The 23,424-nt window shown below is 42.6% G+C and overlaps 1 protein-coding gene across 8 annotated transcripts in view; it reads left to right on the top strand.

Moving 5' to 3' along the window:
- WDR13 (WD repeat domain 13) overlaps nt 1–23,424 on the top strand; it is a 258,747-nt gene that overhangs the window by 157,031 nt on the left and 78,292 nt on the right. For all 8 annotated transcript variants that reach the window (XM_069647513.1, XM_069647515.1, XM_069647514.1 and 5 more), the window contains one exon: nt 12,491–12,632. In XM_069647513.1, coding sequence (XP_069503614.1) covers nt 12,491–12,632 — 142 coding nt within the window. The remainder of the gene's footprint in view (nt 1–12,490; nt 12,633–23,424) is intronic.

The following is a 23,424-nucleotide window of genomic DNA, read 5'->3' on the forward strand; positions in this document are numbered from 1 at the left end:
TGAGAACTACTGAATGAACTGGAACAAATGGATCACACAGGTCCTTCCAATTGACCATACAAGAATTTGCTTTGACCATTTTAAATCATCCCAGCTATTGGTGCTATCATTAACTATTGAAAAAGAGTACTCAATGGTCTTTGTGGGAATTTACGGAAATTTAAAGTTACATTTAAGTTCATGAAGTGGGGCCTTCTGCTAGGCCTACTTAAAATGATAGTAGCCCCTTATGATGACACCACAGCCAATGTGAGACTGAACAATGAAGGAATACTCAGTGATAGTATAGTACAGGGCTGTGCATTCACTCTGTTCTTATTTTTATTCCGCCCGTCCCCATGCCTGGATATAACTCAAATATCTTGCATTGTCTATGCCAACATATTCTTGTTAGATCACATGCCCAAAGGTCTACAGAGACAACTGGACGATGTAAAGAGATATTTATGAGACCATGGCCTGACAAATCAATCTAAAACGAAAATAATTATGTTTAACACCAAGCGGAGGCTGAAAATCCCTAACTGGACCTGGGTAGAACTCCTATTTATTGGATTGGCTATGTTCACTTTGCTATCTGGACAATGTAAAGAGAAATGTATTAGACAGTGTGCTGAAAATGAATAAAGCTAAAACGGAAACAATGAAGTTTAACACCAAGTGGAGGCCAAATAAACATAACTGGTATATAGAAACCAAAACAATAGAGATTGGTAAGGAACATATATAAACTCAAATTCAGGGGAAATGCTTGCGGTCGCTACCATGATTACCTAAAAGTACACCTATGGAACTCATTCAGGGTGATTTCAATATGACATCGGTTGTAACACTTGTTCCAGGTCATGCACTGAATCTCTAAAGCTAAAAGACGAAGTTCCCACCACACTAAAGTGAGTTATAGGGGAGTCCCTGCCATGCTCAGACTTTGCCCTGAACTATGCAGAGAAAGTTAGAAATTGAGCCCAATATAGAAGATCCACACTCAGTAAGGAGGATATCAAATCAGTTAAGGTTATGAGATTACAACCTAAACGACTTGCATGTAAAGGTCAATTCAGCAGAATATACAAACCAGTATCTGGAAATGGGAAGAATACTGATATAAGTATATAGATTATTTCCCCTGCGTAAGGAAAAGGCGTGACTACATGAGAACAATATGTAATGTCCTTTCTACATTCAATCACAGGAGCATGGGGGGGAATAAGGTGGTAATTGACAACATGTAGATTTTGTGGGGATAGAAATGACTGTGAAAATGGTAAACATTAGCTTGCCCGGCGTTCGAAAGTCCACAGCAAAACAATTGAAACCTAAATGGGATATTGAAACTATATGGGACAGATCTCTGGATGTTGATTGTTTTACCCTCCTATTTGCCTGTTTAAGAATTTGATCTGTCATTAATGATACATTGTAAACTGTTTTATTATGAATTGTTTATATGTTTGAAAGCCTATTGTATTTTTGTATACCCTAATTCCAATAAATTTTGAGTGGATCAACAAAGTACGAGAGAAAAACCACATGGAAAATATTACTCAGTGGCTTAATGAGTAAGTGAAGCAGGGGGAACTAGAGTGCTTTATTTTTTGGACAAAATATGGATCAGCATACATAGTTGCTGGGGGATGTACAGTCAAAATAAGCTTAATATATGAGGGGGGTTACAATATGAATGTGATGTATGGAGCGCACCCCTGTTATTGCTGAAATATGCATTGGGTTGCACCTGCGAGGCTTGAAGTATAACACGGAAGTGTGAAATGACCAATGTCCTGGAGGATGAGGGGAGTAGAAGGGATTTTCAAACGGTTATAAATAGTGAAAAACTTGATTGGATTTAATATGCCTTTATAAAATTAAGAGGTATTTGAAGTCCTGTGTGAATTTACGCATGGTTTTGTAGTGGATTTAACTAGATTAAAGGGAGGAAGCAACTCTACTTTGAGATTATTTTTAAGGAATATGTGATCTGATATGCTTTAGTTGAAGAAAGAAGAGAACATTTGTAGAGTGTGTGACAGGGCCAGGAGTCTGACCCTGTCAAGGAGGGATTGGGACCCCTGTCAGCCTGGGGTAGGAGGCCTACCAGGGTGGACACCAGAGCCATTCCTACACAAGAGGGCGCAATGTGGCAGCTGAGAGGGCCCCACTCCATGCCCCTTCTCATTGTGCACCTGTAATTGATTGTAGTACAACTCTTGATCACCCAATAACCTCTGTCTTGAAATGCTGGCCAGTCTTTCTCTGTTTTTTTTTTCTGAGAATGAGAAGCACCAACAGCCTTGGCTGTAAACCGGAGAGAAAGCTGCCTACTAGAGATGCTCCAGGGACTCCCAATGTTGGCACACTCCAACCAGTGGAATTCCAGAGAGCTGCTGTGCAACATGAAAGCAGGAACCAGCGTGGGTGTGGAATACTGTCATCTGCCCCTAGAAGCAGCAGCGGTCACCTGTATCACAGCCAAGAACCTACCTTGTGAAGCAGACTGTCCACTGCAACTGCTCCTAACCGATAATGTAGCAGTGGGATAGCTCGCTGACGAGAACTGTCACATTTTGACTTCGGAAAGTAACACAAACTGGAACTCTGATTATAGCATGCCGCCATTACTAATCTGCAGTGGGCACGCACAGGAGAAAGGGGCAGGGTTTGAGCCCCTTTTTATGTGTTTTACTGTTTGTAACACCTCCTGAGTGACGAAGGCAAGGCAAAATTGGCTCTGGGAACCAGAAGGGGAGAGCCAATTGAGACGGAAGGGGGAGGATATAATGGACAACAGGAAACAAGAAGGTGTGGGTCCCTCTGGTGAGGTCAGAGCAGGAGGTGGCAGACGAGGGTACCAGAAGGGGGAGGACGGTGTTGAGGAGCATGGAGGCAATTTCTACATAAGGTGAGGTTTTGGCTGGTTAGAGAAAGTGGTACAGTGTTGTGATTGTGTGTGCAAGAGTAGGGAGTGAGTGTAAGAGAGATTGAGGAAGGGAAAGGTGGGTGACTGAGAAGGAGGTGGGTAGTAGTAGTAGTGTGGAGGTAGGAGGAGTAGTGGAGAGGAGGTGAGTGGTAGTGGATAGTAGGTCAGGGTAGTAGTATTGGAGAGGAGGTGCAAGTATAGTAGTGGTGTGGAGGTAGGAGTAGTAGTAGTTTGGCGAGGGGAAGAGTAATACTCGGAGTGTAATGGGTAGTAAGATCAAAGAGTGGAGGTAAACCATAGAGACAGGAACATCAGAAGGACAGATGACTAAGAACCAGGAGAGTAGAAGAGAGACAGTCGAACAAGTACTAGGGAAGTGAATAGGAGGAGGAATGGAGATTGACCGAGATATATGATATGATGGTCTATTTATATAGCGCCTATACACAATGTGTTTCAAAGCGCTTCAAGGCAAGAGAGGGAACAACGGAAAATACAATGACATTCTTACCGGCCATGAACAGTAAGGATGTGAAATTAACCATCGTACTCGGCCTGACGACATTTCAGATAGTGCAAGAGCTAAGACATAGATAAGGAAGGGAGGAGGAAATGGAAACAGACAGGCGACTACCGTACTAGGCCCGACGACATTTCTGGTAGAGCCGGAGAAAAACAAAAGGTGAGGGAGAGGGGTGCAGAAAGGGAGGAGGGGGGACAAAACAAGCGATTATCGTACTATTCCTGACCACATTTCAGATAGTGCTGGAGGGGTGGGGCGGCAAGCAAGGGGGGAGGCGACAGACAAGGTTACGATCATATTAGGTCCATGGACAATTCTGGTAGAGTAAGGGCATAGAATAAATTAAGAGGAGGAGGGTAGGAGATGGGGAAAGGAAGAGGAGGAGAGAACAGAGTGAACAGTCAAAAAGAGTGGAGAAGCAAGAGTGGAGAGCGAATACAATTGCAGAAGTCAGTAGTAACGCATAATGTTGCAAGCCAGGATACAAGATGAAGATGGGAACAGCATGATTCTGGGCCACCATGTGTACAAGAGCAAAGGAAGTCCAACATGAGAGTTGAGAATGGGTGACGCACCATCAATCAATGAAGTCTATAAAAGTCAAATCCAGCATTGGCCACAAGACGGTGATGGTGAAACCAGAATGTATCGGGACAGACTCCTGCAGAAGTTGGCTGAAGGAGAGGAGGGTGTGATCAGGGGAGAAGAATCAAGCAAATCAGGCATAGAAGTGGTGAGAAGTAATTTCAGAGCACAAAGGACCAAAGAGGGTAAAGACCTGTACATTTGGAAGGCACAAAAGCACAACCCTTAAAATCATACATTGGTGAAAGTTCTTGCATAAGATCCATAGGTTGCTTAATGAGGGAGGCTAGATAGATACGTCTGGTCAAGGGTGGGATTGCCCATTTCTAAATTAGACAGAGGGATGGCCACCAGGACCATTGGAAATCTAAATGGAAATCCTTGAGGCTATCTGTGACTCATGATGTTAATTGTATACTATGTTTCTGAAGTAGAATGTGAATGTTGAAATATATTGTCATTATTGTTTACATAGATATTATATATATTTATTGTGCATGGAAATTAATGTTAATGTATTTCATGAAAAGTTTTGAATTGAACTAAAACATAATAAACGAATAAAAATAAATAGAAATGGAATACAACAGGCAGATTTACCCCCTGCAAAACATATATTTGTCATTGTTGGTTTTAATTTTCAGACCTTTGATAAAAGCAAGGAACAAGTGCCATTAAGACATCAAAGTGTGTAACGTACATTGAGGACAAGTAATAGAAAACAAACTCAAGGTAATAATGCCTGATAGAAATACAGATTTAATAGGCATATAAAGTAACCATTCATAAAGACCTATCAAAGGATGCATTTTATGATCAAAATTAAGGCCCCTGGAGGCTTAGCGTTACAACAAAGTATATCCATTTACATTCAATTCAATTCCCTATTATCCCCGCATGAGTCCAGTTTCACCCCGTAAAAAACAAAACACAGTACTTCAGAGGTATGCAGTTCATCAAAATGTACTGCTGTGGAGTACTTCATATGGTTGTTTTTAATGGCATTTAGATGTTCAAATACTTGTAATTCCTGTTGTTCTGGAGGCATGGCAGCATTAGTAGACTGGAGGATATGAAAATACAAATGCACGAGGAAACTGGTACAGACTGACTGCTGCTGTTTAACGTCAAGCAATACCTTTAGTTAAACATCAGCTTCCGGACAAGTACTGTTTGCTGTTGCTGCAACGTTGTGCTGCCCTGCTGGCTGGCGCTTTTGGTCCTTCTCTATGGACCTGTTGCCTTGCCAGGACTTTTGAATTGCAGCCGGAGGACGTACTTTTCGGGTGCACCAGTGTGCCTGACCCTGAGGTCCTTCCTGTTTGGGTAGCCACGCCTCCCTCCGTCGTGTCACGCACCTGGTGACTTGAAGTACTGCCGGACTCGCGCACCAAGTACCGGACAAGTACTGTTTGCTGTTGCTGCAACGTTGTGCTGCCCTGCTGGCTGGCGCTTTTGGTCCTTCTCTATGGACCTGTTGCCTTGCCAGGACTTTTGAATTGCAGCCGGAGGACGTACTTTTCGGGTGCACCAGTGTGCCTGACCCTGAGGTGATCGCATTTTGAGCTGTGTTTTGTGTATTGTACGGCTTGTGTGCTGCACACACTGTCGTTCGACGGCTTGTGTGTGTTGCCGTCTGCTTGCGTTTGTAAGTGTTTAGAAGTAGATTCCACATCCGTATGAACTTTGCTAACCTATCCATTTCTTATGTTTAGGTCCTTCCTGTTTGGGTAGCCACGCCTCCCTCCGTCGTGTCACGCACCTGGTGACTTGAAGTACTGCTGGACTCGCGCACCTGCGCCGCGCACCAAGTACCGGACAAGTACTGTTTGCTGTTCGCGGTGCGCGTCGCGGGTCGCGGTGCCGCTTTGCTTCCGGGATTTGTGTGCTGTAGCTGTAGAATCTGGGGTAGGTTTCCGTTTGTTGGGGCAGAAACCAGTGGTTTCCTTGTTTAAAGATGGTCAAGAAACTACGTAATGGAAAAAGATGCCTGAATGGCCCTCCTCCATCAATTTCTGACGGTAATATGTCAGAGGATGAGCCCAAGACATAGTTAACCAAATCAAGAAAAAGGGAAAGGGACCAAACGATAAACTGAGCCTCACCCAGCATGTGAGGATACCACCAAACCTTAATATGGTGAACCACTCATTGCAAGATCTTGCACAAGCGTCTAATGTGGAGACTGTCAAGGAGACAAATGTAGTGGCCCAATTTCATAGCGAAGTACATGGCAATAGCATACAAACTAGTAAGTTAATTCACAATGTCCCTATCACGGATAGCTCAATATTGGGGGCTGTAAATGATGAGGAAAGTATGCCTGCCATCGATGTTTCGCTGGTTGCGCCGGTTGTCTTAGCAGAACTGCATAGTCGAACACGTCTTTCGAATGGGCCTTCTACTCCTGCTGCTGAGTCAATGGGCCTTAGGGAACAGGTTCATTTTCACGCGGCTATAGTAAAAAATCTAAACCAATTGAAAGAAACGCACAAATTTAAAGGTGGTTGGGGGGCTCGAGACTTGTTACATTCTGCTAGCTCACCCTCCCATGAGAATCAATATATTCCTTCTGATACTAAAGATCCTCACTCTCCTGTACTGAGCTGCGAGCACAGGTCACTGGAAATTGACTTGGAGAAATCGCGGCTGCCAAATTCCTCTCTCCCGCTTTTTCCATTAGAAGAGACATTGGTAGACCTAAACTCACAGGAATTACAGAATTTTCCAGTCTTGACTAGAATACTGAATTTGCTGGACAAGGGTCACGAATATACGCATGGAGCTATTGGTGCCCTGAGTCTAGCAACTGCAGAAATCAACTCAAGAATGAGTAAAATAGAAGGCTACTTGTTTGCTCAGGAAAAATGCCATGTGTTCTGGGCCGAGCAACAGATGAGTGAAAAACGTCTGCAAACTCAAAAGTTGGAAACTCTAACGGATGAGAATAAGGCTGGGGAAAAACCAAATAGAACTTCTATGGCTACCCAAACTGAGTTCGTAGACTGGAACAATGTATTGAGTAAAAATCCAGTAACTGTTCCAAAAGCTGTAACAGAAAATTTGTTTCCGCCATATGCGGAAATAGCAAAAGTACAGCATGAGAGGATCCTGGCGTTGGAGAAGATTGTCCTTGAGGCAAACTTAATATCACCAGAAAGGTTGTTAGCGGTACTGAATGAAAAGGATGAACCTTTATCGTCCATAGTTATTGTTAATCCCGATAGTCCCTCTGTGTTGACAGACTTGATTGACTTGAATTCTGAGACCACGCAGTGTGGACATGATTGCATTGGGGAATTGGACGTAGAACCAAATGACACTCATAGTACATTTTTTATGTCTAGAAAAGCAAAAAAATTATATAATAAAGCTTTAAAAAAACAAAAAAATGCAAATCTTCAAGAACCGATATCCCAAGTTGTTCTAAAGTCGAAGCAAAATAACAAAATAAAACCAAAAAACAGAAATTCCGTATTAATGGAAGAACAAAGCAAAAAAAAGCTTATTCAGCAACAAAGGCATAATAATTGTGTTAGTATGGGGGATAACAATATTGATATCACACAACTCAATAGTGAAAGTCAGGCTGTCTTGGGTTCATCTGAGTATGGGACTCTTAAAACAGAATCCATGAGCATTGAGGAGGCTACTATAGTGAATACATCAGTTGAAACTAAATTGAACCCTAAACTTACCGCTGTCAACATAAGCGACGAAAATACGCCACTATCCCCCATTCTGATACAGACACAGTTACAACGTTTTTTTTTAAAAAATTGACAAAAAAATTTCAGACTTGGTTCAAAAGCCGCAAAACATTGATGAGATTGGTTCAGAATGTCAAGTTGCGGGCGCTATTCTCAATAGCAGCGCTCACAACGCAAATGTCCAGGTTGTGATTGATGCTGGTGCCATTCAAGATTCTGTTATTCTGAAGCCACAGTCTATGAATGAAACCTCTGATATTCAGTCAAACCATCAGCCCATATCTTCGCTTCCTATGTCTGAAGGAGAGTGTGGGGATAAATGGTTGTTCTACCACTCCTTAGGGTCTGAAATGAAACTGGTAATGGGATGGACTCTGGATCCCGCAAAGGTCGATAAACCAAATCTAAATCGTACCTCTCTCATGAAAGTATTTAATCAAATTCCTGCTTTGAGGAACCTAGTATCTAATGATATAGATTGGGTTCGTTTACCATACAATTCTAATGGTAGAATGCTATGCAAATTCCAGAATACAATAATTGCTGCATTAATCTGGAAACATTTACAGGACTTTCAATCGCTAGGTTATGAGTTGTCTATGTTCAAATCAATGGAAAATGCCACTTTATTTGTGGAATACCAACCATCTATGTACGGGAATAACACCCAGATGGATGGACATGATAATCAGCTCATTACACTACATGAAAAAATGAGAATGCAATCGGAATCTGTTGCCAAGATTGCGTCAAGTCTATCACGGCTTGAACCATTGATGCAAAATCTAATAAGCAGTATACCAGGAATCGAAAAACAATAGAACGACACTGTGGTTATCAACTCATGGAATTGTTGTGGGTTCAACAATTTCATGAATTGGTTTTCGAAAAAATTAGGTGCTGATTTGCCAGCAATTATTATCTTGCAGGAAACTATGGCAATTAAGGATCTCTATTTGGAGGGATATGTAGTATTTTGTTCTCATGCGATAAAGGGGAACCATGGACGTCCGTCTGGTGGGCTTGCGATTTTGGTGAGACATAGATACCAATTGAAACTGCTCCAAATATATTCCTCCCCAGATATTCTAGCGGTCGAAGTGACTTTTCCTTCTAGTGTGCCAACTCAGATGATAATAGTTGCGTTATACTGGAACCCTGTGTCAACATCCCTAGATGAAATCATTGAAAAGGTTAATCATGTTTTGTTTTCAGTGGCAACAGACGCACCTCACGCACAGATTATTCTGGGTGGGGATTTTAACTCAAATCTCAATGAAACAATGAATAGATTTGACATGGTCTCATCTTATGAAATACTGGCATTCGAAAGAGGGATAATTTGGCGCAAATATATATCTGATTGGGATCTGCAGGTCGTTCCTTTTGATCAAAAAACTGATGCTTATACCTGGGCACGTGGTACAAAACGTACCGCAATAGATTACTTAGTAATCTCAAGCTCTTTGGCTGAATTAACCTCATGCTGTAAGATCATTGAAACATATCTAAGTGATCATTGTATTCTGGAGTGTGTGTTGGTGAGTAGTACCCCAATGTATGAAACTATCCCAGCATTGGTACTATTGGAGATTGATCGAAAGGCACTCTCTATTAGGTGGAATGTGAATTTATATAGGAAGCTGAACTTTTTAGTTAACAGAGATTTATTAGAGGTTAATGTGGAATCACTGTCTAACGACGATCTCCTGATTTGGGAAAGGAAAAATGCTAGAATGATATGTGGCCATCTCAATACTTTAGCAAAAGAACACACAGTAGCTAGCATACATGACCATACGAAAAGAGATAATGTAGAAATAGCTCGAAGGAAAACACAAAAGAATAGCGAACTTCGTAAATTGCTGAAAGAATCTGATAACATAGTAGGTTATGCAAGTGAGAAAAAGAAAATCCTTGCTAACTATAGGAATGATGTCAAATATATTAAAATTCATAGTTCCATTGAAACTAATCAAAGGATGATCCAGAACCTTGTTGGAAAGAATTCGAGGGAAATTTGGGTGACACTGAAGGATCCCTTACTGCATGGCAAACCAGATCTGTGTTCGGCAGTAAGTGGAGAAGTCTGGTCCAAAATTTACGATGCAAAATATGCTCTGCCTGTGAAATTCCGTGGCCTAACTTCTCCCGATTTGGTTGGTAATCTTCCCTCTACTTGCCCCTGGGGATTGAGTGACATCATTGATATAATTGCAAAGTTAAAATATTCCAAAGCTGCTGGGCCTGATGGTATTCCTCCATGTGTTATCAAGGATGATCCCAACTTATGGGCAAAAATCATCCTAAGGAGGCTGGATTGTGTATTTAAAATAAAGTCAATCCCTGAGTCATGGGTATCTGCGATTGTAATTCCATTACATAAAAAAGGTCCTCTGAATGATCCAGCCAACTTCAGACCCATAGCCCTCATTGACACCTTTGCAAAAATCTTTTCAGCACTAATTCTGAAGGACCTAAATGAGTTTATCTCGAAACAGGAAATCCTCTCGAGGTTTCAGACTGGTTTTCGTAAAGGTATGGGTACGCAGCTAAATGCAACGCTGTTAGCTCACATATTGAAAATTTCCAGAGTGAAGGATCATGGGCCAGTATATATGGCGCTAGTAGATATATCAGGAGCCTTTGACTCTGTGATTAGACAACTGTTGTGGCTAAGGATGCAGGATATGCAAATTCCGTTGCACCTGATAGCAATGATTATCATGCTTCATACGAACACAAGCTACAGGATCAAGCTGGATAAAGAAGGATCTTTGACCCCATCAATTAGTACATATATAGGGGTGAAACAGGGTTGTAACCTTGCTGCAACCCTGTTTAACCTATATTTGTCTGAAATTGCTTCTATATGGTCAACGTGTAATTCTTTTGCGCTTAAAATAGGGGACCTTTGCCTAGATTGGCTAGCGTTCGCTGATGACTTGGTAATGTTTGACGTTACACCCTTTGGGCTTCAACGCAAACTAGCTTGTCTTAGCGATTTTTGTGAGAAACGTAATTTACAATTAAACCCAAATAAGTCTCATATCCTGGTATTCTCAAACAGAAGAAAATTGGTACGATACCAGTGGAAAATAAATGGTAATTTGATTCCACGTGCCTTAGGCATGATTTATTTGGGTTATAACTTGAATAACTCCGACTCATGTGCTAAATGGAGTAGAGAAATTTCTATTGAAGCAATGCCCTTGATTGCACAAATGAAACTAATCTACCTAAGAATTTGTACATTTTCTATAATTCCATTATTAGAATTTTATAAACTTAAAGTTGAAGCAATTATCTTATATGGCTTAGACTTGTGTTATGTTGAAATTGGTCCCACATTAAATAAATTACAAGGGAAAATTTGGAAGACGGTTTTACACTTGCCTATGTCACTTCCGAATTCTATCATCATTCATGAAATAGGTCTATCTTCCTTGGCTACCAAACACCTATGGAGAAAGCTTGTTTCTTATGCTAAAATCTTGGAGCCTTTACCAAACTCACTGTATGAAGACCTTCTACACATGATAAAAAAGGGCAAACCTGTGTCAGTGGCGATTGAAGGTCAAAGGTGCGATAAAGAGCTTGTAAAAATAGGAATGGTAAGCGACGACCTTATAAATCGTCCTCAGATTGTAAAGCTTAAACTCATACAACTTGATTGGGCAACTAACTCAGATAAAATTGGGGGATATCTTCTATACAAGGAGTATGCAAAATATCGGCATAAACAGTCATGTCTACCAATATATCTGAAATTGTGTCCTTGTCAGAAGATGCGCACTATGTACATGAGATTTAAATTTAATTTAATTCCAACACTAGAGCGAACTAAAAATTGGCTAAATTGTTCTGTCTTGGTAAATGGGGGTTGCAGATTTTGCGATAACTCGCAAAAAGAAACGCTGAAGCATCTTGTTTTACAATGTGCATATTTTGAAAAATCACGACAAAACAGTCTGTTAAAATATCAAAGCTCAACACCTGTATACCAAAGTGAAATGCTGTGGTCTCAATGTATGTGGGGCTATCGAATGTCATTGATTATTGACTTAACACAGTTGTTGTTTATTATTGAGAAGAGTTTATCGCTTAAAAACTCCTTGTGAAACTGGTGTGGGGAATAAGTCATGTGATCTTCAAGCCAAATCAAAATCAAGTTCAAGTCATATAATTGTTGTCTATTTACTACAAAAGGAGTAGTGTGTATTGATGTAAATGATTATGTCTAAATTCAGGCTTTTTATGTGATTTTAGATTTGATGGTATCAAGTGTTTATAATGATATTTTATGTGCTTTCATTGTTAATAGGTGCTGTTAAGTCATATCAGCTGTAAAGACTAAAAGTTATGACAATATACTGGAGTTTTCTAGTATTCTGCTATTTTTAGGTACAATGCATTGAAATGTATTATTTTAATGTATTGTTCCAAGTTTTGTAATTAAGGAATTAATTTTAGGAAAATGTTGTAAAGATATTGGTATCGAAAAACAACAAATAAAATAAAAAAAAATAAAAAAAAAAACATCAGCTTCTTTTTCAGGTCTCGAGTAAGGGATGCAATATTTATCTGCTGACAGCAGTGTAAATATTGTAAAACCACCTGAAATGGTTGAACTGAAAGCCAGACAAATCGTTCCAAAAGAAAACACATTTTGACTGAACATGTACAATAAACATTGTATTCTTTTAGTGTTTTAAATCCCTGTGTTTCCTGTGTATTCTGTTCCCTATACTGCAGGAAAGCTGACCAAAGCCAAGCGCCTGGTGGTGAATGAAGGCAGCTGCATCACCAACATATCTGCCCGCTCGTGGATCAGCAGAGAAGCCCGGGATCCCTCGCTGCTCGTCAATGCCTGCGTGAACAAGCTGCTGCTCTACAGGTGAGGCTACCAGAAGGCCCCCCAGACACGAGCAGCACACCCTTTCTTGGGTATTGAGAATCTGAAGGGAGTAGATGTTGTCTATGAACCTCTGTGTAGGGCTGCACAGGTTCACAGACAGAGTCTATAGTCTAGCACAGGTGAGACTGCTGCAAATTGGTATATTGCACTGTTTGTCCATGCTATTCTGGTTCTTAAACTGTACCTCATCCCCAACAGGGGAATCCTGAATATAGCCATGCACTTTGTTCATTGTTCATCATCCAGTTCAAGAGAAGATCCAAATAACATCTGACGTTCCCCACTTCCGTTTCTAAAAATAGCCCTCCCCTTCAGCAACCAGTTCTGTATTTTCTTTCTGTCTCCACGTAACGTTCTCTGATTCGAGACTGTGCATTTATTGTGCCTACTTGGTGACCTTTATGACGTTGTAGTCCCCTGCCAAACAGAAGAACCAACCTCTGAATTTCTTGTTAGGGAGGGACGGACGGGACCGACTTTAGTTGCCACCATCAGTCGATCACAACGTTACAAAAAGGAGAGATGTTACCGTAAGAGGAATCGGCAGAAGAGTTGTTCCATCATTGACTATTTCGTTTTTCCTTCAATCACCAGCCAGGGAGTCAGGGTCATGATTGTACAAAGCAGAAATATTGGCTAGCATTAATGCTGGCCTTTCAGTTTCGATTTGTGAGGAGAGGGACCTTGTCCCTCGCTCCTCCATCATCCATCCATATGTCTTACACCAGCCCTCAAAAGCAGGGGAATTAAGGTGTTGGTGTGGACAGGAAGGATATATTTTCAGCGGATGATTTTCTTTTTTTAGTGTAGCCACACTACCAGACCAACAAGCATACAGGTGAGCGGGGAAGGAAGGAAGAGATGTGCAATCCCCTCAATGTACTTCATAACTCTATAGTCCGGAAGTAAAAAGGCTGTGACAAAACCAGAGCAAGTAATGAAATGTAACTACGAATGTATACGTTTGCCTACATTGATTTGCGACTGAAGTGTTGATCTCCTGATGATAAAGAGACAGATCCTTGAAAAACATAGAGCAAAGTCGATGAACAGTGTACAGTTGTGAAAACATCAATGTTTGTAGAATTGTAGTGAATTTTCATTTGTAGGCTTGAAGACTTTTTGGGGTTTGTAAATCAACTAAAAATATATTAAATGCAGACCAATGATGAAAAACTTTCCAGGAAAGAAATGACTTGCAAAAATGAAAAATGTGTATTATTAAAATGTTGTTGCATGTAGCTTCAGTAGTTCTTTGAAGCTAAATCGAATAAGTACTAACACTATTGCCAAAGAGGGCTTTCCGTGGACACAATTTGTTGTAGCATTCACCACCAGTCCAACAGTGGGTTAGGTGGAAGGAGGCAAGGGCACATCTTCTCCTTCGAGGTGGTCTTTTCTCCAGTCGCACAGCACCACCTTGAGGTAGGCCATGCTTTGTTTGTTGCTACAGGTTCCTTGAGTAGAAAGTATTTGATGGACAACAGCCATTGAATGATTTTAGCTACAGTACCTTTGGCAAATAGGTCTATGCATGTCCTGCAGTTTATATAGTGTGAACAGATGTATGCATGAGCTGCGGTTTATTTTATTTATTTATTTATTTATTTATTAGTCACTTGTTAGACAATTCTACAATTAGCAAAACTGTTTCAAAGCGTCCACAGGGCAACAGCGTGAGGACAGAGGAAGGTAGACAGTGAATTACAACAAAGATAAATAATTGAATTAAAAGTACAAACAAATAATGAGAATAAAAGGGAGGGGAGGCGAACCTACTATGCCTTGTGAGTGTTCACGACTTGCAAGTGCAGAGGGGAGGGGGTGAGGGATAGGTGCTGTGGTGCTCATGGCGAAGTTCTCAGGGTCGTGCTCAGAGGAGAGTAAGTGCAACCACCCATGGGTAGGGTTAGACTGAGTAAGTGCAGTAGAAAGTATAGTGTGGACCTCTCTGGGAAGTACCTGAATCCTATCCAATAAGGAGATAGGTTAATGAGGAAGAGTTATATGAATGCTCTTAAAAGAATAGAATATCAAGGGTACAATTCGGATATGGTAAAGGGGGATACAGAGGTTTACAGGTTAGAGAGCACCAGGTGAACTCAATGGAGGTCAATGGTGTTCTGTTGATGTGCTTTTGTTGAAGCTATATTTCTGTGAATGTCCAAGGATCTGACCTTTCTAATGATACTGCATAGTCCCTAGTTATGTATCATTGATACCCTTCTTGTCTTTCGCTAGGAGAGGAAGCAAAGATGCTCTCCTTTAACATCCCCAGAATTCCCCAGTAGCACCAAATCCTTAAGCAGCACCCCACATGTTCCCTGCTTTTTCTACGCCAGTGCTTCCTGACTTTAGAAAAGCAAGGCAAGTTTATTTTTATTGAGTTTTCTCTCCAGGATTTCACACTTCGAATTGTAGTCACTTCAATTTTTAATACATTTTAGTTGGATATAATAAATGTTAGATATAATACAGAAAACATATCCACAAAGGATGTGTTTACTGTGCTAACCCTGTCTTTACTCTGGAGAAATGTGAAGAAATCTCCTTCAAATGTCGCATATTTCTTAGAACCTTTAGAATTAAACCTCAGCATTGAAGTGCTTACAAAAGAACACCTGCTCCAGTTGAAGCTATATGTTTGGAGATTCTGTTATATTCATCCCCTAACTCTACATCAGCAATTCACTCCCTGGCCTTCTGCTACAAATGCAGCTTCATCTTTGAGTCCGTAAAGCGAGGCAACAGCATTTAATCTAGCTTGTCCCATTGTAGCAGTCAAATCTTGATGGGGAATCAAGTCCATGCTTGGATGTACATAAAATTACAGGGGTAGTTACTGCTATTTAAATTAGGTGTGCTGTGAGGCCACCAGGGGGTGCATATAGGATAGCTGAGCCTTCCGTCAGCTCCGCACTGCAGGACGTAAAGGGGTTCTGACCCGCCTCCCCCTTTCCCTCCTGCTGCGATCTGAGCAGAGGGCAGCCCCCACATGGGCAGCACCCTGGGTGCCCCCGCTCCAACTTTGGGGAAATTCTGCCCACGAACAGCAGAGATAGCCACATTGAAAGGAGAGGCAAGAGAGGTGACGGCCTGGCCTGTGGTGAAGAAAGTGATACGCAAGGTCCGGTCTAGCGCAGACCTCACGGCAAGGGGGCCGAGGCAAGGCCTAGCACCCCAGACAGCGATGCAGCATGTGCACCGTGGAGCAGAGAGGAGGGGGCCACAGCAGGACCAAACAGAGGAACCTGAGACACCCTTGCTGGGAAGAGGAGACAGGACTGGAGGAGTCCCCCACTGTTAATACTCTCGCCTCGACCCTGGGGAGGAGGATTGGTCTGGCACTGCAACCTGCCAGCGTGAGAGCACCGTAGCATGCCGGCTCCGGGAGAGAACACATCTACCCATCCAGGGAGGAGCTGTGAAGAAGGGCCTTCTGGGCCCAGCAGATGGGTCACCCACTCGCCGCCAGAAGTAAGGAATATATTAATAAACAAATAAAGTGAACATAACAGAAAAAGGGAAAAAGAAACCGAGAAATCTACAGGGACCATGCTGCACAACACCGCGACGGGTCATCTGTGTCCCAAGAAGCGGAGTTCGGCAACGAGTTCACAGTCTGCCCCAGTCTCACTGTGTTTTTTCCTTGAGGAGCTGCACAACGTGTTTGCTATTGGAGTCCTACGTTTGTGTTTGCTATTTAAATTGATTGTGGGTGCGGAGCGCGGCGCGGAGATCAGCAACGAGTTCCCAGCCTGCCCCAGTCCGACCCATGACGGACCATATGAACAAGAAATCTGGGCCCCAGACTCACCACAAAACTCTACAGCAGCGCCGCATGTTGAATCCATGAACTGCCCTGAACAAGGCTGCAACGCTGGACGGCAAGGTAGTTACCTTGCCGACACTCGTTTCTCCAAGCGAGCTGCTCATCAGTGCAGAAACGATCAATGCGCCTGACGCGGTCGATGCGACGATTGTGGGGTCGGACTATAACTCTCTCGTTGGTTCGGGTGCAGCTAGACCCACTATCGTCTTGCCTCCCCTTACAAAACATAACGGCCCTACAGACGATGCTGTCCCAGTGGATGCCGCACTTAACATTAATGTCTCATTATCTGCTACAAACGGCATTGATGCATCTACTGTTACCGAGTTGGTGCAGCCCGATCTGCAAAATGAGACTGCATATCCACAAATCACTCTGCTATCACTAAATAACTTAGAACCAATATCACAGTCGATCTGTGAGTCACATGAGAAAATCTCTAGTCCTGTATCTCCGGAGACGTTCTTTTCACCATTTGAGATTATGGACGCCGACATGATGGCGGCTTCTCACGCTGTATCTGTCTCCAATGACCATGAACAAGCACTACCGACAATCCAGGAAAGCCAGAAATGCCTAGATAGCACCCATCAAACTGGGTAGGCGCACTCTGAGCCGGAACAACCTTCAGTTGTGGATCAAAACGTCTGTCACATTGTGGCCAAGGCAAATGCAACCCACCTAGGCAGCCATGCTGCTCATAACAGCGATTTAGAGATGGTGGGGGCGACAGCTTGTCAAGCGAGAATTTCTCAAGACCTCTTCCATGACTCGTCTGATGTTATGACGAAAAATCTGCATCGGATTCAATTTCATGCCACCCATATGGGGATGTGCCCTTCCAGAGGCAAGGTGATACGTTACCATCCGACACTCCACAGAAAGCATCTCGACAATGCTGCAAGCCAAATTCCAAATCCATCAATATTGCTTTCTAATGAAACACATGACATAACTACGTGCTGCAACCCTGTTGATACACCACAGGAAAAATATCTGCAGGGCAGCATGTTGCCAGCCTTAAGCAATCGATCTCGGCCCTTGGCCAACCGCAATCTGCGGGAGGATGGCAATCTTTATGTCCGCGACCCTAGCCATGGACTGTCCACTCAACCTGTCCTGGACACTCACCGAGAGTCCATGCCACAACATCCAGCTCAGACATCACAGCGCCCACTCATGTCTTCATGTCTGGATATAGGTAATGCTAACAACATGAACACGGCAACAAGGAAACCTTTAAAGGATACCGTGCCGTCTCCAATGCTTGAGCTTGATAAACCAATTACAAGCACCCCGATGGCGCCCAGAAGGAAAAGCAAAAGTATTAATGGCCTTGAGTCGGCATGAAAAGTCAATCCGACAACTGCAGCACACGCTCAATTTAAAGACTCCTTGTGTCTTTCGACTAGTGGCGCAGAGAACAATGGACAAACTCCCGCAAAAGCCAGCATCTCGTCGGCCGCTGCGATGCAAATTCACAATAATGTTCTAGCGGCATCTTCCTTGGCGATGATTCCCTTCGTTAAACTCTATGAAGCATTAAGTGAACTGATTTAGGACCAAGCGGCACTCCTAGTGAACCTAACCCAGAAAATGGTTGAAGCTGAAAAGTCAAATATGTACTTAAAAGATAAAATTCAGGCAGAAGCCGAGCGAACTGCAGCGTGGCAACAAAGGCAATACGACTTAGCTCTCCGAAATAGTTGCCAACAGGAGAAACTAGTCGATGGCCTGATAGAAGCTCTGAAGTCAACACAAAAATGTCAATGCTATATGATGCTTGAGCATGATGGTGCATGCACCAAGCAGCCTGTTAAGAAAACCTCCAACATACGATCTGTTGGAAGCATAACAGCACCTATTCCAGTTTCAATGGTTGCTGACAGCGCAACAAAAAGTAACGAAGTAGATTGTCGACAAAATATCAACAATCCAACTAGGTTAGATGGAAAGAAGTCCCTGCATACTAGTCTGGACGCCGACCTTACCGTTGACAAGGAGAACTGCTCTGGATGTCACGGAAGCCAACCGAATGATAAATGCATAAAAGACGTCAGCATTGATTCGCACCAGGACAACAGTCAATCACAATCTGTTCTGCCCAGCAGCCACTTTTCTTCCTTCGGCATCTTCACTGGCCCAGCAAAAACCACTTCAATTATCCCACCTAAAATTGTTAAGAATATAGTTGGGGAAAAAAGTAAGTGGGAAAACAACAATGCACTCTAAACCAGTGGGTTCCTCTAAGACCAAAGCATTTATAAGGAACCTATCCACGCCCCCGAGACTGAGCTTATTTAAACGCAACGAGGGCCACAAAAAGACCAAGCCCGACTCTGCCTCAAACAAGGCAATCCGTGCTCATCCAACTCAAGAAAACCATAAACCTTTCTTGAAACGAAGAAGAATCATTTCTGACTCTGAGACAAGCTTCACTACAATTGCATCCATCTCAACAAATCTATGCGACTTGTCTACATACTCGCTTCAAGACGACCATGACGCAGAAAGCATTTCATCCTGGCATCTGGTCGTCCCAACTCATATATCTGACGAGAACCCAAACAATGGCCCTGTAAAAGTAGTGAAACCAATGGTTGAGCGCCAGCAAACAGGCATTGTGGGCTTAGCAAAATCTTCTCAGGCTCGTGTATCTGTGTCGCAGCTGAATCCAACACTTACATCGAATCAACGAAATCAACGCGTTCATTTTAAAAGCAGAGTTCATGAGAATAATCACACCAAAGACCCACTTGGCTGCCGTAAATTACGTCTACAAAACATCCAAAGCGATGACGCTGAAGTAAACCTCAACCGAGCAAACATTACGAAATTATTTAAATGCGTGCCTTCGCCACGAACCATTGATTCAGACGACCTACGGATCGTTGAATACGCCACTGAAAAATGTTCAGACCAGGTGCTGCTTCATATCAACTCAGTAAGCGTACGCAGCACTCTTCTAAAGGCTAGCGACGAGCTGCTGTTCTTCGGCTTTGAAATCCTGCCTGAACCAGATCAAGATGACCCCATGCGCACAGAAAGAGTAAAAGAAGGAAACGAGCAACAAAAGAAACCTGTTGATTCGGCTGCACTAAGGCAGTCTATGTGTGTCACCATGAGCACAAGACCGGACCATCTGTTGCAAAGAAATGCCCCACCGAAACAATTCAAGCAAAACCAGGCTAGAAATCAGCACTAGCCATGACTAACCAAAAGTGAAAATCCAATCTCACTTATTTCCTGCAACACCTGTGGATATAAACATCTATTTAATGACTTTGAGACACCTTTGGAAAACGTCTTTATTATATGCTTGCAGGAAACATGGCTTTGCACACCTTCCATCTGCGACGGATTTAATATCTTATTAAACGCTGCTGTTAAAAATGCCAAAGGCCGCCCAAGTTCAGGCCTTATAACAATGGTGAGGATAACTCAATCCTGGTCTGCGCCTGAGTCATTAAATCCTAACCCATACGTGCAAGGTACCATCATGCACACAACGCGAAAAAATCGCACAGAGAAGCAACACTTACTGTTTGTAAATATTTACTGGTACTCAACAAAGATCAGTTCAGCTGCTCTCATATTGGCAATCACACACTTAATTGACGACGCGATGCTAGCATATAACAACTTGTCAGTCATCTGCTGTGGAGATCTGAACTGCACTTGGTTCCAGTTCGATCTTCCCTTGAAAAGCTATCAGTTGTTGCCGAACGACGCGATTGAAGACGGAGAGCAAAGCTGGCAGACTGCCATGAGTGTGCGCGATCTACACATGCTGAATGGAACAACAAAAGGGGATATTCCCGCCAAGCCAACCTGGAATCGTGATTCTTCACACAGCATTCTCGACTACATATGGATTTCAAGTAATCTTGAACCCAAGTTAGTTGATCTACAAATAAAAAAAATGAAATATAGCGATCATAGCCTATTACAACTTTGCTGGCGGATATGTATCAGCCGAAGAGTTCCATCAATGACACCTTAGAAATAAACTCTAGTGGAAATCGTCTACGACTAAGTGGCAACCAGTTTCAAGATCTTGGAGTGAAGCTACTGAACAATCCAGCTACTCAAGGGCCTGATTATACTCCGCTGCTAACAGACTTCAACGTGCCCGGAAAAACCTCACAAAATATTGGACGGACTCACCGACATATATACTGTAAGGTGTTACAAGATGCAAAAAAGGTCTTGCGGAAAGATCTGAGGAAACTAAGAAAATGCTTACCAAGTATGGATGTCCAAAAAGCGACAAAATCAAGACGCACGATCTATCGAAATTGGGCAAGGTCGCATGCAATTATCATCGAGCAAGATCGTGCTGAGTATATGCTGCGTCTAATCATGACAAAGAACACAAGTGACATCTGGAAGATCCTGAATATGGATCTTTCAAAATGTACTCCACATCTAATAAACACCATATCAGCTGACGCATGGGACTTACATTTTTCCTCGGTTTTCAAAAAACCTGAATCTGAAGTCGCGATAACGATCAGCACTGTTGACAATCAGTGGGATGTACAGATGGAGCACGATGAACTCGTCCGTGCAATTAATGCCTTGAAGATCTCGCGTGCCGCTGGTCCAGATTTGATTTCAAACATCGATCTAAAAAAACATCCAAGCGAGTGGGCGGATTTCATCGGAAAGCTATTCACCAAAATTAGCCTGGCCAAAAAATTGCCGGAATCATGGATGACCACGATTGTGGTGCCAATTCACAAGCGGGGCAGTTGGGACGATCCGAACAACTATCGCCCAATTGCCTTGCTAGATACGATTGGAAAAATATTTGGTTCGAACTTGCGCATTAAACTCGCAAAATGGGCAGAAACGTCGAACATAAACGACATATGGCAAACCGGATTCACAAAGGGGGTTGGAGTGGACGTAAATCTGCTTATTCTGACAATTTTAAAACTGGAAACCTTAAAGAAGAATGGTAAGATACATTTTGCAAACAAGCGTTCGATGGTGCGAATCGCAGTTTATTATGGGCGAAATTGCTAAAATGGAGCTGTCCGGCATCTATTCTGGAACCAATTATCGCTCTTCACGATTACACATCAATTAAAGTCAGGCTAAACAACAGCGGTGTGCTATCCAAATCCATCATGACGCACAAAGGTGTCAAGCAAGGATGCCCTTTAGCCGCGGAGCTATTCAAACTATTACTGGCTGATTTACCAATCTATCTTAACCAAGTTTCATGCTTCCCGCCTAAGATAAATCAAACTCCGATCAAATGTATAGTCTACGCGGACGACTTGGTTCTGATGGACAGAACTCAAATTGGGCTGCAGCGTCTATTAACAGGTCTGCAAACGTGGATGGTTCTAAATGAATTGTCAATAAACACCACAAAAACAAAGATTATGTCTGTTGGAAACGTCAGAAGTAAAAAAGCCAAAGCATTTAGGTGGAAAATTGCTGAAACCAACATATCATCTGTTGACGCGATAAGATATTTGGGAATCCAATTTAATAATTCCATCAGAGAAGAGCAATGGGTCACGGAACTAACATCAAAAATGACAAAGCTAGCTCTGCAAGCTGCAAAAATCAACAGGAACGATGGAAAATTCTCACTGGAACCCGTCCTCCAAATTCTATCAACAAAAAGTAGTTTGAATAATAATCTTTGGGGCTGTGGCTGGTTGGAACATAAGCGAGACAACTTGGCATGTCTTAGAAGGTCGCTTTTGCCAGAAAGTTCTGAAGCTACCACAATCAACATCGATAGCTATATTGAGATACGAAATTGCGATCAACTCATTGCATATGCGAGTGGTTTGGAACTCAATAGCAGCAATGCGCAAAATGTCCATAAAATCACCGGCACCGGCATATAAACTCTTTGCCAACAACCAGACGCCGAACAATCAAGACCTTCTTAATACATGGTTTTGTAAATTATCGGCTTTTCTATCTGCAGCAAACGTCAGTAACCAAGAACTTTTAACTCGCCCACAACACGCAAAAAAGAAATTCGACAACTGGGCGTGGATCATCAATAACGACTTAAGACTAAAGCTGAAGTCAACAAAATTGATGGGCGGCGATTGTAGGAAACTAAATGAACCAGCACTGTCCGTCTCGTTATCATCGAGAACAATTTCTAAGGTTCCGAGCCAACATTCTAAAAACCAAGGAAATTCTTTGGCAAAGAAAGGACAACTCCTTAAAAGATAATCTCTGCCGTTTCTGTGGAGATTTGATTGAAACAGCCAAACATCTGCTAATTGAATGCACGCAGACTGCCACTTAACCATCTTTACATCTCGGACAATTTGTACCTTCAGATGATGATATGGAGGGGTGGTGGGCTAGGGTTATTTCCGGTTCCAACATAAAACTTGCATGTGCAACTGTGAATTACTTTGATATGATTTTGAAAGCTGACGTTTAAACCTTAGTATCGGTGGTGCTAATCCCTGTGAGTGCTCGTGGTGCACGACTTGTGTTTTTTTTATTTATTTTTTTCTCCTATGTCCTTTTTTTCTTGTTCGTTTGGCTGTTTCTCTTTCTTCTTTTCCTGGTTAATTCGCTTATTCTTTGAAGCAAAAGTTTGTTTTATGAATTCAAACTATAGTTATTCAATAAAAAAAAAAAAGAAAAAGAAAAAGGAGCCACACTGCAGCCCCAGAGAGACAGCAAGCAGGCAGAGGCCAGGTGAGGCCCTCCCACCCCCGGCAGGAGGACCCGGGCTCCAGGAGCGAAGGCTGTTCAGACTGGTGGAGCAAGCTGATCTGGGGAGCAAGGCGCGAATCGTCCCTACACCTGGCTGAATTCATCGGACAGGCTTTGTGCTCCCCCCAGACAGGTGTCTACGGGGTGTCCAGCAGAGAAGCATGGCGGAAGCTAGCAGAGAAGGCGTGGAGGCTTGAGCGGGGCCACCACCCCCCTGGGGTGTGTTGA

The sequence above is a fragment of the Ambystoma mexicanum genome, chromosome 2q (genome assembly GCF_040938575.1).
Source record: "Ambystoma mexicanum isolate Mex_15411 chromosome 2q, UKY_AmexF1_1, whole genome shotgun sequence".
In the NCBI taxonomy this organism is placed as follows: Eukaryota; Metazoa; Chordata; class Amphibia; order Caudata; family Ambystomatidae; genus Ambystoma; species Ambystoma mexicanum.